Consider the following 17,353-nt stretch of genomic DNA (forward strand, 5'->3'; position numbering starts at 1 on the left):
AAATATTTGAATGTCTAAAATGCATTAAAACCAAAAGGATCTTGGGAAAACAAGACATTCCCTTTAATTTGCTATATAAATTATTTGGATTGTAAATCTTTGACTCTAATTATGGAGATGTGCACGGAAATGTACAACATATCAAACATTTACAAGTACAGTTATCCTTTTAAGTAAATTCAATTTAGCATAAGCATGGATAACAAAGTGATACTCGCTGTACAGCTTTATATCCACTGTATTGATCAATGGTGTGTTTACCAAATTATTTTGGAACTTTCTATGTTAAGAAATTTAATGAAACTTATTTTGTTATTTCTTTAAAGAAAAAACATGCAGCAGTGGGCATGCATTGCACAGGAATTCTTGGCCAACAAATGCAGAGACAGTCAATCTTGAGATTTTAGTTCATGTATACACGTATATGAAAATGAATAAAATATGACACTTAAAGTAAAAAAACACATGACGCACATACAAACACAAATATATCAGCATGAGACAATGTACAGCACAAAAAACACCACAAAAAAATCAAGAGACACCACAAAAGACAACACATCACGGTAAAGAAAACAGAAATACAACATAAAATTAATAAAAAATTTAAGATATTTTCAAATATTTTGGAGTAAAGACTAAAGGGGCAACACCCAAGTTGAGATACCTTTACATTGGTCTGGGGAAGAGCTGTCTGAGATTCTCTGCATCTGTGTCTCCACACTATCTTCCCAGTTGGGTCTTGTCTCAAAGACATCCTCACCTATAGATGGGGGTCGAACTGTTTTCAAACTACTTTCTAAGTCAATAGAAGCTTGTGCTCCTTTCTCAAGTTCTGTCAAATGTTCCACTTCCTGAGGGCATTTAGAAGGGGATTCAGGTTGTTCGGAGAGTTGGTGTAAATCATCATCATCTTCCTGTGAATAAGGCGGCTGGGATGAAAAAATCTTTGGTTTAAGTTTGTCTATATTACTCTGACCTTCTGCTACATACATGGACCATTCTGCATTGTCAATATCAGCCTCAGATTTAGGCCTTTGGTTCTGCTCAGTGGAGTCCCCTTTCCCTAAAATGTGGTCAAAGCTGGCTGCTTTTACTTCTAATTTTGGTTTTGGTCTTGCCTCCACTATTTCAGTGACAATTTCTTTGGATGTACCAGAAAATGTCTCTGAGACACAAACAACATATTCTTGTGTGGATATGGGCATTTCAACAACAGAATGCTGTTCATCTTCCACTGAAGAGTCAGAGGATTCTGGGTCTTGCTCAGAATGCACGGTGCGTGTTACTGTTGAAGTGGCAGTATTAATGTTTGGTATTAGCGTGCCCTCGTATAAATTATTCTCTGTGGGGCTTTCTGGTTCACTTTGGAATTCTGACTGCACTAAACAGACCTGAATATCCTCAGTTCTTGTTTCAGACTCAAAGGCTTCAGAATCATCAGCAATGCTATCCTGGTGCAATAAACCATCTACAGGTCCCTCAAAAGAAGCTACTGAATCAAATTCACTGGTGTTGAATGTGACTTGCTCAAATCCATCTTCAGTCAGATCTACATTTATTGGGAAAAAAACAGCTTCGTCCTCCATGGTCCTTTTGGTCATGTCAATGGCTCCACCTCTAGTCATTTCAAACAATTTTCCTTCTTGATAAAGGAATGGATTTGGTGTCCCTTCCTCAGTTGGAGTACGTCCTGGAGTTGTGTCAGACGTGGATCGTCTGTCTGAAATAAGAGCAAGTATTTTCTTCTCCTCAGCTTCAATTTTTGCATCAAACGCCTCATCATCATCCAATTGGGCACTCCAGGGTACCAAGTCTCTTAGAACAGATTCTGGTATTTCTTCTGGTATTTCTTTCTGGTCCTCTTCGTAACGACATGCATCTGGCTGAGTTTCATTTTGCACTTTTATTGCAGCACTGGTACACACAGTATCGGTTGGGGAAACTGGTTGAACAATTATTTCAGATGTTTTGCTCTCACTCGGAGACTCTGTATCAACATCACTTATCTCAATGTCCACTTTTCTCTGTAGTTGTGATGTAACTACATCCTGCTCTGTTCTATCTGCAGTGTAGGTCTCACTTACTACTATGCTATGGTACACTGAATGGACCTGTTCATAGTCTTCCTCCTCATCCTCTATGTCTGCTTGTACAAATGGTATATCTTTGCATGGCTGTAAATCGACAATCTCCAATTGGCTATGATCCTGAACACCTTTGTCCGTTGTCTCTAAAACCAGATCTGTTTCTACAGAGACCTTGTCTGGAGACTCAGCTAAATTTGAGCTTTCATTATCATCATCTGATAATGAAGAAAATGAGGGTAATACTGCGCCATGTGAGTCAGAATCAGTCAGGCTCTTTAGCCGCTGCTCTTGTGATTCGTTTGTTGAAACTGTGTTAAAGTCCAGTGGACTTTTGTGCGGTGACAGCTCTTCTGGTTGTATAAAAGTACAATCAAAATCAAATTTTACTTTTTTCTTTTTTGCATCTTTTTCCATTTCATCAAATGTTTTGATCTTTGCAGCCATCTTAAACATCTCTTCTTCTGGAGTGAATTGTCTTTGTAAAGCAATAGTGTCATCAAGATCCTCATGGTCTCTTATTTCTTTTGGATACATGGAAAGGCACTTCACATCGGGGCTTTCTAATATTTGAAATGATTCACTTTCTTTAAAAATTACTTCCTTTTCTGCATTTACTTGGGAATCAGAAATGGATGTTGGACATGTTGAGAAGACCCTTTCAATATACCCTTTCCCCGTGGGACTTCCTTCTAAAGAATCTGGACATGGAGATTCATTGGTTGGGCTTGGCTCAATAGAGTCTGGGCTTTTATGAGATGACTCATCTTCTTGGACGGGACTAGTTTCAAGTGAGTCTGTCTGACAGAGAGTTGTAGAGTCATTTGTGGTTTTAGGCTGTAGTGAATCCAAATTAAAAGGTCTGATTGGCGCATCTTCACTGTGAAGACAATACTGAAGTACCTCCTCATACTTCTTAGTGATTGTATCAGAATCTATAGGAATCTTACTTTCCCTACAGGCTGAAGCACTTTCCATATGATGTGTTGTTGGTTCATTCGACTTTACGTGGCTGTATTGCATAACTTGAATTGTCTCTTGAATTATTATCTTAGAATCATCAGGGGATGATAACTCAGTTCTGGTGGATGGGACAGGTGAGTCGATATTGGAATCATCAGGGGATGGTAACTCAGTTCTGGTGGATGGGACATGTGAAACGATCTTGGAATCCTCTGGAGATGGTAACTCAGTTTGTGTGGATGGGACAAGTGAATCGATCTTGGAATCATCAGGGGATGGTAACCTGGTTCTGATGAATGGGACAAGTGAATCGATCTTGGAATCATCAGGGCATGGTACCTCGGTTCTGGTGGATGGGACAATTGAACCGATCTTGGAATCCTCAGGGGAAGGTAACTCAGTTTGGGTGGATGTTACAAGTGAATCGATCTTTGAATCATCAGGGGATGGTAACTCAGTTCTGGTGGATGTGACAAGTGAATCGATTTTGGAATCATCAGGGGATGGAAACTCGGTTCTGGTGGATGGGACAAGTGAATCATTCTTGGAATCCTCAGGGGAAGGTAACTCAGTTCGGGTGGATGTTACGAGTGAATCGATCTTGGAATCATCAGGGGATGGAAACTCGGTTCTGGTGGATGGGACAAGTGAATCATTCTTGGAATCGTCAGGGGAAGGTAACTCAGTTCGGGTGGATGTTACGAGTGAATCGATCTTGGAATCATCAGGGGATGGAAACTCGGTTCTGGTGGATGGGACAAGTGAATCATTCTTGGAATCCTCAGGGGAAGGTAACTCAGTTCGGGTGGATGTTACGAGTGAATCGATCTTGGAATCATCAGGGGATGGAAACTCGGTTCTGGTGGATGGGACAAGTGAATCATTCTTGGAATCCTCAGGGGAAGGTAACTCAGTTCGGGTGGATGTTACAAGTGAATCAATCTTGGAATCATTAGGGGATGGTAACTCAGTTCTGGTGGATGTGACAAGTGAATCGATTTTGGAATCATCAGGGGATGGAAACTCGGTTCTGGTGGATGGGACAAGTGAATCATTCTTGGAATCCTCAGGGGAAGGTAACTCAGTTCGGGTGGATGTTACAAGTGAATCGATCTTTGAATCATCAGGGGATGGTAACTCAGTTCGGGTGGATGTGACAAGTGAATCGATTTTGGAATCATCAGGGGATGGAAACTCGGTTCTGGTGGATGGGACATGTGAATCATTCTTGGAATCCTCAGGGGAAGGTAACTCGGTTCGGGTGGATGTTACAAGTGAACAGGTCTTGAAATCATCAGGGGATGGTAACACAGTTCGGGTGAATGTGACAAGTGAATCGATTTTGGAATCATCAGGGGATGGAAACTCGGTTCTGGTGGATGGGACATGTGAATCATTCTTGGAATCCTCAGGGGAAGGTAACTCAGTTCGGGTGGATGTTACAAGTGAACAGGTCTTGGAATCATCAGGGGATGGTAACACAGTTCTGGTAGATGGGACAAGTGAATCGATCTTGGAATCATCAGGGGATGGCAATTCAGTTTTGGTGGATGTGACAAGTGAATCGATTTTGGAATCATCAGGCGATGGTAATTCAGTTTTGGTGGATGGGACAAATGAATCGATCTTGAAATCCTCAAGAGATGGCAACTCAGTTCGGGTGGATATGACAAGTGAATCGTTCATGGAATCATGAGGGCATGGTAACTCAGTTCGGGTGGATTGGACAAGTGAACAGGTCTTGGAATCATCAGGGGATGGTAACACAGATCTGGTGGATGGGACAAGTGAATCGATCTTGGAATCATCAGGCGATGGTAACTCAGTTCTGGTGGATGGAAAAAGTAAATTGATCTTGGAATACTCAGGGGATGGTAACTCAGTTCTGGTGGATGTGACAAGTGAATCGATCTTGGAATCATCATGGCATTGTAGAACAGTTCTGGTGGATGGGCCAAGTGAATCGATCTTGGAACTATCAGGGGACAGTAACTCATTTCTGCTGGATGGGACAAGTGAATCGATCTTGGAATCCTCAGGGGATGGTAACTTAGTTCTGGTGGATGTGAGAAGTGAATCAATCTTGGAATCATCAGGGGATGGTAACACAGTTCTGGTGGATGTAACAAGTGAAACAATTTTGGAATCATCAGAGGATGGCAAGTCAGTTCTGGCAGATGGGACAAGTGAATCAATTTTGAAATCATCAGGGGATGATATCCAAGTTCCGGTAAATGGGCCAGGGGATGGTAACTCAGTTCTGGTGGATGGGACAAATGAATCAATCTTGGAATCATCCAGGGGTGTCGAGTCAGTTTTGGTGTATGGGCGTGGTGAATCAATCCTGGAGTCATCAAGAGATGGTGATTCAAACTTGTTTTCCCTCGAAGTTACTGTTAATATTTGTTCACTCATGTCACTTTCTGCTTTTTCATAAGATGTCACCCAGATTTTTTGGTGAGTTATACTCTCTGCCTCGTCAGTCCCTTGAAATATGTCTGCGACTGTTGTTGTATGAAAAACATGGATTTTAGGACTAACTTGAGGAGTTTCAGCAAGTCCCTCATGTTTGTCACTGTCCCCTGTGCTGGAGTGTGGTGTCCTGATCCCTACACCATTGCCAGGAGAGTCTGCCAAAGCCTCATGTTTGTCACTATCAGGACTTTCATCCAATTTGTCATTATCATATTTTTCACTTTGAAGTAAGGGCTCCCCTTGCAACACAGCAGTGGATAATTCAGTGCTTGTTTCTAGATTATATGAATAAGACTCCATAGCAGCCTGGTGCATTTGATCTCCATCCTCTAAAGATGTATCATTACTGCATATCAAATAATGGTTATCTGCTTCACGAGTGGTTTGCCTGAAGAGCTGATATTCTGCATTGTCTTCTAGCTCTGCCTTAATGTCTGCACTGAAGTCCTCTGATGGTTTTCTGTCTGGGCTAATCTGGGGTTCAACAGACAATCTCCTGTCTTGGCAGATGCTATAATCGTAATGTAATTTCTCAGGTATCAATCTCGGGTCTTCATCTTCAAGTATGTATGAGGTTATTTGTTGTTCCTCACTCTCTTCACACTGGTCTATTGTTTTCTTCTCAGATAGGTTTTCTGAAGGACTGTCATCTTCAAAATTGAAAATAATGTTTGGATTTACAGCTTGATCACTTACTTTACTTTGGCTGGACCAAGTGCTATCTACGGTCATCGGTGGTGTTAAACGATTCATGATCGTTGGTTCATGCTGAATTGTGTCTGGGTCCATACAATGCGATTCTTTACGAATTTTGTTTTCTACCACAGATTTGTCTTGTGAATCTTGGGTTGTTCCTGTCATTTGATTGTTGTTTGCCTGATTTACAACTGAATTTACAGTTTCAGTGGTTACACTTGTTATTGCTTTATGCTCAAAAAGTCCAGACATGTTTTTTGATGGATCCTGCCCAGTTTGAAATGCTTTCATAAGCTCTTTAACAGACATTGTTTCTTCTAGCCTTTCTGTCTGTGATTTTGGAGACTTAGGGGATTTCGGAGGTTTACTTGATTTTTCGGTTTCTGCAACATATAACTTGCTTTGAGAAGTATTCACTTTTTGGGGTTTCCACTTTCCCACCTCCTCCTCCTCTTCAACCTTCTTTTGCAGTGCCTTAACCCTTTCTTTAATAGATCCAATTGGGGTTTCTAAAATTTTCGGGGACACAGGAAGTATTCCAAAAACAGGTGCAGATTCACCAATAACTGCATCTTCATCTAAAGATTCCTCAGACTGACTCCTGCTCATCCTTTCCAAATCATCTTCTGAACTGCCACTTGCAAACTCTCTATCTTTGCGCTTTTTTCGTGCTGGCTTTCTGATTTTTGCTGGATAATTTTTACTACCATGGGTCAAAATAACCTCGTTAAAAGTTTCTTGAACAATATCCAACTCTTGTGGTAGTCTAACTGGTGCTGTTTTTTCCTGGAAGTAATATTCTAGGTCTCTGCTGAGATGCGAAACCATAGCTGACATATCCCTCTTAGGAGGAGAACCATGTTTAATGTCTTGTTTGATTCGAACTTCCTGAAAGAGTGTCTCTTGAACTTTGTTGATGTTTTTGCTTTTGTAATCCTCAACATCTGTGTCGCTGAGAAGTACCCACTCTTCATCTTCAATGATTGCAGATTTTCCAGCAGCACCCCCCTTTTTTGTTTCTTCCATCGTTCCTTCACGCAGGATCTCTTCAACCTTCTCCAAGTCCTCTTTAACTTTTTCAACAATCACAAAAGGCTCATCCACTTCCTCATTCCCTGCCTTATCTGATCGCTGTCCAGCAGCTCTGGAAAATGATTGATCTGACTTTTCAGATGTTAAAAGGACTGACATTTTAATCAAGTCCTGCTTCATATCAGACACCTCTGATAGAAGATCTGGACTTGCAAGTGTTGCAGGATCATGGATGATGTGCAGCATGGAAATTTCTGTTGACTCAGATCCGTCATAGTCTTCCATTTTTACAAAACAAGAGGTTCGTAAGAAAAGGGGGAAATAAGGAGGACAGAAGACATTGAAAAAGTAGTCAGGGCAGGAGCAATACAAACTGTCTTCAGTTCAGATGTTTAGGAAACTATTTGACAGAATGAAGAACATCGCAAGGTTTAACTAGATTTGGATCCGAAGAATTCAGGGAGGCATGGCAGCAGTTAAGCAAAGCAAAAGGGAATCACAGAGTGAGGGGACAAAATGGGCAGGAAATAACTTGCTTAACATGTCATTTCAATTCAAGTATCCACTCATACACTTAAACGAGAGGAAAAGTATACTAAAAGAAAAAGATAAGAAAACCTGCACACAAAAAACAAATGGAGAAAGTAATCATAACACAGAGAGGAGCTGCACAAATGAGGCATCTCAAGATTGTTCTCATCACAAAGACCTCATGTCAAAAACACAAACACAGATACATTGAAAGCATGTCCAAAACAATAAGTCCTTAACAAGCTGCACTGAGATACGGTCAGGAGCGTAAAGCTTTTAAATTATGAAATGCTATGGCTTATTTCATCATGTAGATCTTTAAATCTATCATGGAATTGTTCAATGTGGGAATTTGACTGAGATAAATGAAAGTAAGAAAAACTAAAATGAACACAAAAGTGAACCATATTAAAAAGTGAGCGATAGGGGTAAATCAAGATATCCACACACCCAGGCTAAGCAGACACATTCATACACACATATTCATATATCATATGTGTAAGTCAAGTTATTTCCATGCAAAGGAAATAAATTCCATGCAAAGGTGAATTTTGTGACAAGCAAATTAAGTAATTTCATTAGAGGCAAAAATAAGTTGCCTGATCAGTTTGACTTTTTATCAGGGAAAATGGTTGTTTTCCAGTATCTCTTTTGGCATGTTTCAGATCTTACTCCGATCCTCATTAAACTTAAAACAATTTTTTTAAACATGGCCGGAAGTAGATACTGTTGTAGAATTGATATGAAGTTGAATGTAATGTTTTATAAAAACAGCAGACCGTTGAAATTAAAACTGAAGAATGGAAGGGATGTGTACAGGATTAGCCATAGCGCAGCATTCAAGGATCCACAAATACAATTTCTGTTCATCTTCCAAAGACATCTTCAACATTTCTATACCATAGTGCTTACACTGCGGAGACTAACAGCTTACACATACAAGAGTTGTAATGGTAAAAAAGAATGAACAAGCAGTGTAGTATATACTTTATGCACTGCAATATTGCTTACATTTCTCATGTGTCTTCTCACTCTGCAAAGAAATAAGTTTGAAACAAAAGCATTAATAGTGTGAATTAATGAATAACATTGCTAGCATAAACAAAAACACATACATGTATAAATACATGTAATTATTTTATATTTACAAATCATTTAAATCATATATAAATGTTTATCAATTTTACATTTTTCATAAATATACATGTCTGCGTATGTTTTTATAAATTCAAAATTAATGTACACAGATGTAAACACAACTTTTACTCTAGATGCGATTAATCATGATTAATCATTTGACAGCCCTAATTTGCTTTATAACATTCCAAACTGTTTAACATTGGGTTTTACCTCTTCATCTGCATCTTGGTCAGAATCCGAATCCTTAAAAAGAGTAAAAAGGTGAGTTCAAATATTCTTAATGAATAAAACTTGAAAAAGGTAGATCATTGTGGGAAGTATTTACCTTTGAGTACACAGGTAGGCAGATGTTCAGATTGCATATTGCGTTGTGGTTTAGGGTACGATATGTCCGTGGCTCTTTTGTAAAAGATAATCTGCCACATGGTTCTTGAGTGCTGTCACGGATCTGTTGACAAAAAAAGAGGCACCATAATGTTTCCACCAATACCTTGTTATCTTTTATTTGGAATCGAGCTGAATGCCAGATCACAAGTTTTTCACCAGACTGTTCCACTTCAGCAAATTAAATCCTTTTTATGCTTTAATTCACTTTAAAAAGTTAGTACCACTAGCCGCTTTAAACAAAATTGCAAATGTGTGATAACTGGAAAATGAGAGCTTACTTTGATAAAGAGAGAAAGACGGTTTTCTTTAAAGGCATAGAAACTGAAGACATGGTGCTGTCCACTTTTGGTAAGTGGCACTAAATTCCCAAAGCAGTCAGCAAAGATGGGCTTTCCCTCCAATACCTGCAGAGATTAAAAAAAATAGAGAAACAGTTATTTTCAATTGCACTTGCAATGAGGCTCAGACAATATAGTCAGATAATAATATTGAATTTATGGTTTCCTCAGTTCAAGAAGCATGTGGCGGTACGTGGCCGTACCTCAACATCTCGGCTTCGTGCCACCTCAGTAAAGTTCTCCTGCTGTTCCAGAGTTTTGTCCATCTTATCATCGGTCATACAGAAGCAGCGAAGTCGTGCTTCAATGGGGTCCAATGTTTTGGCAAAGATGACAAACTTGGCCATGTAGGGAACACAGATGATCTCATGATACAACTGGCTGGAGAAGTTGACGGACTCCTGGATCTGACGGCAGTCTATGAGCCAGAACCTTGGAGGACAAACATCGGTTAAATAATGTACATTTATATTATGTTAGTGCAATCGTTTACCTGCTGAACTACAGGAAGAAGAATTCTCAGTCAGGAAATATTCTTCAATTTAACAGAACTCACCTTGCTGAGACATTGGTGGTGAATGAAACACACTGGTTGATGAATGTTAGAGGTGTGGATCCGGTTATGTCTTCCCATTGTGCTGGAGTAGTCCCACCTAGAAATACCATATAATTTAAAATAGTCACACTTTCTTAAACAAAGTGAGCTTTTTGTTTAAGTCTTATGTGATTCATACATACCAGTAATGCTACAAAGCAGTCGCAGAGTGGGTGTATTGTTGGTTCCGTCACTGGTGGAACTTTTGGGTACAGGAATTGTCATCGTGATAGGCTTGTGAAATTTGCGCCTTCTGGGCTCCAGGGTAACAATTGGACTAAATGTGGCCTTGTTGCCCAAGATCTTCCTCACCAGATCTTCACTGATTGGTTGGGACTACAAAAGGATAAGATTAGGATTATTAGGACAGGATGAACACCTCTCTCTTTTTCATATACCATTCAGTATTACTTATTTATTTATCTTTTTTGGAGAGCACTGATTCAACTCTTACTCCATAGCATTGTTTAAAGGCCTCATTCCCCGCGATCCCATTTTTCAACCTTTAGTTAGTGTATAATGTTTCTTTTAGAGCATGAACAATACCTGCAAAATGATAAAGCTGAAAGTTCAGTGCCAAGCGAGATATTGTCTTTGACAGAATTAGCTTTTCAAGGACTACAGAGAACGGGTGGAATCAGACTACAACCCTCTACTTCCTGTGTACATGACACTATTCCGAGCGCTTTTGTCCAAAAAATGGGCGAGGCCTTCATTAGAGAATAGTTGCTGGAGTAGTGTTAGGTTCTCAGAGATTGTAAACATTTGACTGAGCTGCGCGCTAAACTACTTTCACTGTCATCACAGTCCTACAGCTGGTAATAAGAATTCAGCTACACACATTCTTAGATAACCAACGGTCAAATAACAGCTTCCATGACTTTAACATCGGCTGTGAAAGCTGTTCTGTGACATACACTGATATTGTGTGTGTTTGCGCAAACCTCTAAAACACTTCTATGAAATGTCCTTTGAAGTTCTGCTTGCAAATGTCTCCTGGTCAATCTGCTTGTTTTATTATCCAACACGGGTCCTATATAAAAAGGCAAAACTAACGCTCCTTGTTATTACTGTTAATTAATATAATCGTTCTGATGCCAATCGGTCCGGTGTCATTTCCCTCGACATAGTCGGAAAAATATGCAATCTATAACAAAGACTTAGGTTTGCACATGCACTAGCAGACCGCCGTTATACTTCAATCGATCCAAGTGTTTTAAACTGATAAAGTGAAGATGAAGCCATTGTTACTGTTTATTGGTAAAAGCCAAAGTTTATGAATACACATGCACTGAGAGGGGCACCAACCAATCACGACAGACCTGGTCAGCTATACCAATCAGAGTGTTTCGAACGGAGGGATTTTATGTAGACCGGAAGAATTCCAGTCATTTTGTTAGAAGAGGGACAGCAGTGAACAATAGACTTCTATTGTTAAACACCCCAAAAATATTATCAAAGCCTCAAAAACAGCAAAAGAATGGGTCCTTTAAGAATGAGCTGTGCTCTGAAATTTACATTTGTGTTTTTTTCTGTAACAAAACATCGCTGCCCTAGGGAGCCGTACTATTACGATACACAATTTGAATTTATATGCCACCACAAAGTTATATTTGCTGTTTATCACATTGATCTAAAGTAATAAAAACAGAGTAAAGGAGTAATATGGCGCGTTGAAAAGACCGCCCAAATGTATACGGAAGTCAATACTGTCAGTATAATTGATTTGGAACCTGTTGTTCCAAATATGGAAGAGGCGTTACATTTCCGTCACATGCTTGCAGTATTCGACCAATCACTACACACTGGTTAACTGGCCAATCATAATACACCTCGCTTTTCAGAGCGATTAGCTTTGTAAAATATCAGCGCGTTTCAGAGAGGCGGAGCAAAAAGGAGATACAAACATGCACGGTAAATGGAATATACAGCGTTTTTTAACTTTAAATCGTGTATACACATTCATTACATCTAAAACAAATGATAATTTTCGTTTTAGCCGCGTAATATGACCCCTTAAAAGATAGCTTAAAGGTCCAATGTATGAAATTTGGTGGCATCTCGCGGTGAGGTTGTGAACTGCAAACAACGGCTCACTCCATCCCTCCCTTCTGAAGCTGACACAGAACAAAGATGTCGTCATGTTTTTGCTTCTTTCCCCAAGGAGATAACATATTTACAAAATGTGCTTTGTAAAGCAGTTTGTTCGTTTAGGGCTACTGTAGAAACAACATGGCGAATTTCATGCAAGTAGACCCGCAGTGTATGTAGATATCAAAAGCTAATTTTAAGTAATAAACGGTCTTTTTACACATCTGAAGACATATTTGTGGATATTATATTGCATTTCTTTTATTAGATCCTCCAAAAGATGACAGATTGGAGTTTTCAAAAATAAAGCATATCAAGGGTCTAATACCTGTAGTCCCACCCGTATCCGTTTAGTCAACGCTCCCTCTGGGAACACAGCCTGGACCTGTGGTACAAGCGTGCTGCTTAGTACCCCACCCTCTGGACCAATCAGATGACTATCCTGCTTAATTCGGGACACCACTGCAAAGTATTGTGGGAAGTCTCGCGTGATGATGCGGCAGATACGTTTTTTCTCCAGTTCCTCTGGCGTGTCCAGTTCTGGTGCAAATGCGATAAGAAGCAATCATTTCCAATAAAAACACTTTTCATCATCACATTATTGAGACCAAAATGTAAATCTAGCTGAATTTGATTTGAGTGATCTATTGAGTAAAATACAATGCAGATCAAGTAAGTTCGGCATACACTCACCCTCGTCCATTCCATTGAGGATCTGGTTGAGTTCCTCTTCTGTGTGCTCACAGTGATGTTCCCTCCAGCTCTCTCCCGTCTCACTGCGCAGAATCACCAGCTCTCTCTCTGTTCCTCGCAATGCAGCAAAGTGGGGGATCTCCACTATTACAGGTCTGAAATACATGGGACAGTACTTTAGTACATACAACAGACTGTGAACTCATACGTATGGGTTTAAAACGCTTAACTAGAGGTTTGGAGGGTCACTTAATTGTACACCATTCAGAAAACATTGTACATTTGTGAGTATTATGTGTGCATTTAAAAGGAAAAAAACAAGTACTGTAGTGAGAATTTGCAAAAAAGTTGTGTTTGTTAACTATAGTTAATGCATTAGCTAACATGAACTATCAATGAACAATACTTTTACAGCATTTATTAATCTTAGTTCACGTTAATTTTGGCGTTTGCTAGTAAGTTTTTGAAATCAAAAAGTGGATCTGCTAACGTTGGTTTATGGACTGACATGAATTATTAGCATCAACACACATTAACAAAGATGAATAAATGTTGAAAAACTATATTGCACATTGTGACTTCATGTTAGCTAATGTATTTACTAATGTTAACACAAACAACCTTATTGTAAAATGTTGCCCATAAGGTAAACATGCAGTAAGGTGCGGTAGCAAAAGGGAGTAAACAAAATCAATGAAAAGTATAATGCAATATACACAGTGCATAACTAACACTTTCAATACAATAAACATTCAATAAATAACAAAACTAAAGTCCAGTGATGTCTAAAATAAACAAGGGAAAAAAGGGTAATTTCACAAAACATTTTAACTTATGAACAACAAAACCGAAATGATTAAAAGGACAAAATAAATGTCATACTAACATAGGACAGATGGATATACAATAACTAGGGGAGATGTGTGACTGGTATCCAGTATGTGGCATTACGATCTCTCCTACCCGAGGAATTTGGTGCCGGGTGGACCCAGCTGTAGAATTCTGCTGACAAGACTCTCGCCCTCATTTAGAGGAGGAGGAGCTGTAGGGAGGTGGAGCTTACTGTTCCGATCGCAGCGATTAAAAAAAAACCCGAACATTGTTGTTATATCTGAACTAGTGATGACTTAAACATGATGACATAATGTGCTGCTTTTACAGTCAAGACAACAATAAAGAGAACATACACCATTCTGGTCCAAAAACACGCATAAGCAGACAAAAACGTTGATACTGGTGATGCCGAACATGTTGTTGTTGTGCTTAGACTTTCTGTCACAGACTTACCCAAGGAACTGGGCTCCTGTAGGTCCAACTTCAATGATCTTTCCTGCGAGCCCCTCTCCATCCACCATAGGGGGCATGGAGGCCAACCTGTGCCTCTTTACCAGACGACATGTTACCCGTGTAGGTGCCGAGCAATTTCTAGGTGGCACGATAATCCGAAGTCCATTGTGACGACAGCCACGCATGGCTCCGCCACGGGCATCCACCATGAAACTAACCAGGAAGCTGATTTAAAAAAAAGGAAGACATTAAGAAATTTGACAATACATACACTATGGATAATGCCTTTTATTTCTGCTGAAACCTGTTATTAGGGATGCACATTATTTTAAATGTTATTTACAAGTTATACAATACTTGGTTCAAAGCAGGAAACATTTGGGATATTTTGGTAAAAGGAAGATCAAAATGTTTCTTTCCAGTATCAATAGTGCATGTTTTTTGTCTTTTAAATCAATCAATATTTATTGGCTTACATCTATGGGCCAGATTTACTCAACAGTAAAAAAAAAAATTAATACAGATGGGAGGGGAAATTTCTTCGGGTGATTTACTAATAAGCCGCACATTAAAAAACAGAGGCGCAATATCTAATTCCAACAAAATATACCAAGAGCAAAGCAAATAAGCACAAGTTTTAAGACATACTTTTTTGGGTGTTGAATAAAGCCGCAAATACCATTACAATGTCGACCATTAAATACTCTCCTACCATTGCATATGCGATAACTTGCAAAAACAGTTGTGTCCACGCCTTTTCAACGCTAATTTATACTGTGTGTCTAGCAAATACAGACAGTCGTTTTTTATGCCAAAAGAGTCGTTTACGCTGCCTCAAACTGTTAGTAAATCTGCCCCTATTTTGTGTATCAGCTTACAAATTTATACAACTATCAGCTACGACTTACTGTAATAAAAACAATACATTAAATATACAAGATAATTATTTGCAATAAATAATTGAAACATTCCTTCCAAAAGTGAAAATTGTGTCCCTTGTGTCATCCCAAACCCAAAAAGATTTCTTTCATCCGAGTTAGAATCCTTATTGTTTGCATCAAGGTTAGCATTAATCAAAGGTAAAATTACTGAAAATGTATCAACATTTAAATATGTAGAAAAAAAGCCATGCGAGTTTGGAATGACTTAAGAACTTTTTCAAGATGGCGTGCACATTCTAGTTTCCAAACTTATGGAAGACCACCCAGGCATTGGTTTTGCAAAACCACTTATCAAACAAATAGGCTCCCATATGTTTGGAAATCATCATTATAGTTAGTGGCTAGTGCTGTGGAAAATAAACCAGTAATTGTATGATTTGCATAATAAATATAATTTGTACATTTGCTGGCTAAATGTTTTGTATTGTACATAGACCTCTGTAGAAAGAAAGGGAAAAGGTGAAAGAGTTATGGAACATACCAGTCATACCAAACCTTTGTGAGACATAATATTAATAAGGTCCTCTATGAACACTAAAACTTGTCAATTCAAACATGCTTATTATCATTTCAATAGACTCAAGGGCCTATTTGAAAATGCATAATATTTGTTGAAATGCATGCAATATAATACAGAAAGATCAAGAGAAAGCAAAAAGGGCAGAAGGGATAGAAATGAAGAATCACCTGCTGTTGTCATGGTCAAGGCATGGGGTTGATCGACTACAAGCAGAACACAAGACACACGTCACAAATAGCAGAGAGAGACAAAGAGGATGAGTGATCGAGGGAGATGAAGAATAGAAGAAAAGAATGAAGGTAAGCAAGGATTTGAAATAAGAAAAGAAAGACCGAAAGAAAGAAAGAACGGAAGGAAGGAGTTAAGAAAGAAAGAAAGAAAGAAAGAAGAAAGGAAAGAAGAAAGAACGGAAGGAAGAAAGAACGGAAGGAAGGAAGGAGTAAAGAAAGAAAGAAAGAAAGAAAGAACGGAAGGAAGAAAGATAGAACGGAAGGAAGGAGTAAAGAAAGAAAGAAAGAAAGAAAGAAAGGAAGGAAGGAAGGAAGAAAGAACGGAGGGAAGGAAGAAAAAAGAAAGAAAGAACGTAAGGAAGGAAAATAGAACGGAAGGAAGGAAGGAGTAAAGAAAGAAAGAAAGAAAGTAAGAACGAAAGAATGGAAGGAAGAAAGAAAGAAAGAAAGAAAGTAAGAAAGAAAGAACGGAAGGAAGGAAGGAAGAAAGAAAGAAATAACGGAAGGAAGGAAGGAGTAAAGAAAGAAAGAAAGAAGAAAGAAAGAAAGAAAGAAAGAAACAACGAAAGGAAGAAAGAACGGAAGGAAGAGAGAAAAAACAGAAGGAAGGAAGTAGTAAAGAAAGAAAGAAAGAATGAAAGAAAGAAAAAACGAAAGGAAGAAAGATCGGAAGGAAGATAGATAGAAAAAACAGAAGGAAGGAAGGAAGGAAGGAGTAAAGAAAGAAAGAAAGAAAGAAAGAAAGAAAGAAAGAAAGAAAGAAAGAAAGAAAGAAAAAAAGAAAGAAACAACGAAAGGAAGAAAAAAAGAATGGAGAGAAGAAAGAAAGAACGGAGAGAAGAAAGAAAGAGAGAGAGAGAGAGAGAGAGAGAGAGAAAGAGAGAGAGAGAGAGAGAGAGAAGAGCTTTAACTGGCACGTGTGAGATGTACTAACCCTGACTGCAGTAGAGTACCGGTCAGCACAACATTATCCAGATGTTCAGCACCCCAGCTCAGTCGATACGAGTCTTTCTCATGCTCACGAAAAGCAGACACCTGACAAACACATTAGACTACATCATGAAACATAAAAACCAAACACTGAGATGTTACATGAGCTACAAGCTCCCTGTGTCTGTACATGAGGAGTGTGATGTCTCACCCTGTTTAGTTGGTGGCTGGTGATCATGTCCTCTATCAACATTCCTTCACCTCTATAACCAAGATGACTGGGGGTCTCGTGTGATCTGATGTGGGACAATACAAAGGAACGAGCAAGATGACACATTGGGTGTGTGTGCGTGTACTTGTTTATCAAAACTAAATTTGTGAAAATGTCATCGCAAATATAAGAAAACTGTTTATGCA

At 39.0% G+C, this 17,353-nt stretch overlaps 1 protein-coding gene across 7 annotated transcripts in view; it reads right to left on the minus strand.

Annotated features, from left to right (window-relative positions):
- Nucleotides 1-17,353, minus strand: part of ank2a (ankyrin 2a, neuronal) — a 57,791-nt gene that overhangs the window by 10,476 nt on the left and 29,962 nt on the right. For 4 of the 7 annotated variants that reach the window (XM_056735305.1, XM_056735286.1, XM_056735295.1 and 1 more), the window contains 15 exons: nucleotides 17,148-17,232; nucleotides 16,941-17,041; nucleotides 15,944-15,979; nucleotides 14,316-14,540; nucleotides 13,992-14,090; nucleotides 13,029-13,183; nucleotides 12,664-12,875; nucleotides 10,388-10,580; nucleotides 10,206-10,302; nucleotides 9,853-10,081; nucleotides 9,590-9,715; nucleotides 9,250-9,372; nucleotides 9,135-9,167; nucleotides 8,796-8,817; nucleotides 668-7,531 (listed from right to left, as the gene is read on the minus strand). In XM_056735305.1, coding sequence (XP_056591283.1) covers nucleotides 668-7,531; nucleotides 8,796-8,817; nucleotides 9,135-9,167; nucleotides 9,250-9,372; nucleotides 9,590-9,715; nucleotides 9,853-10,081; nucleotides 10,206-10,302; nucleotides 10,388-10,580; nucleotides 12,664-12,875; nucleotides 13,029-13,183; nucleotides 13,992-14,090; nucleotides 14,316-14,540; nucleotides 15,944-15,979; nucleotides 16,941-17,041; nucleotides 17,148-17,232 — 8,600 coding nt within the window. The remainder of the gene's footprint in view (nucleotides 1-667; nucleotides 7,532-8,795; nucleotides 8,818-9,134; nucleotides 9,168-9,249; nucleotides 9,373-9,589; nucleotides 9,716-9,852; nucleotides 10,082-10,205; nucleotides 10,303-10,387; nucleotides 10,581-12,663; nucleotides 12,876-13,028; nucleotides 13,184-13,991; nucleotides 14,091-14,315; nucleotides 14,541-15,943; nucleotides 15,980-16,940; nucleotides 17,042-17,147; nucleotides 17,233-17,353) is intronic. The other 3 variants (XM_056735313.1, XM_056735321.1, XM_056735330.1) reach the window with 3 other exon arrangements.

Source organism: Triplophysa dalaica, chromosome 2, assembly GCF_015846415.1.
Source record: "Triplophysa dalaica isolate WHDGS20190420 chromosome 2, ASM1584641v1, whole genome shotgun sequence".
Lineage (NCBI taxonomy): Eukaryota > Metazoa > Chordata > Actinopteri > Cypriniformes > Nemacheilidae > Triplophysa > Triplophysa dalaica.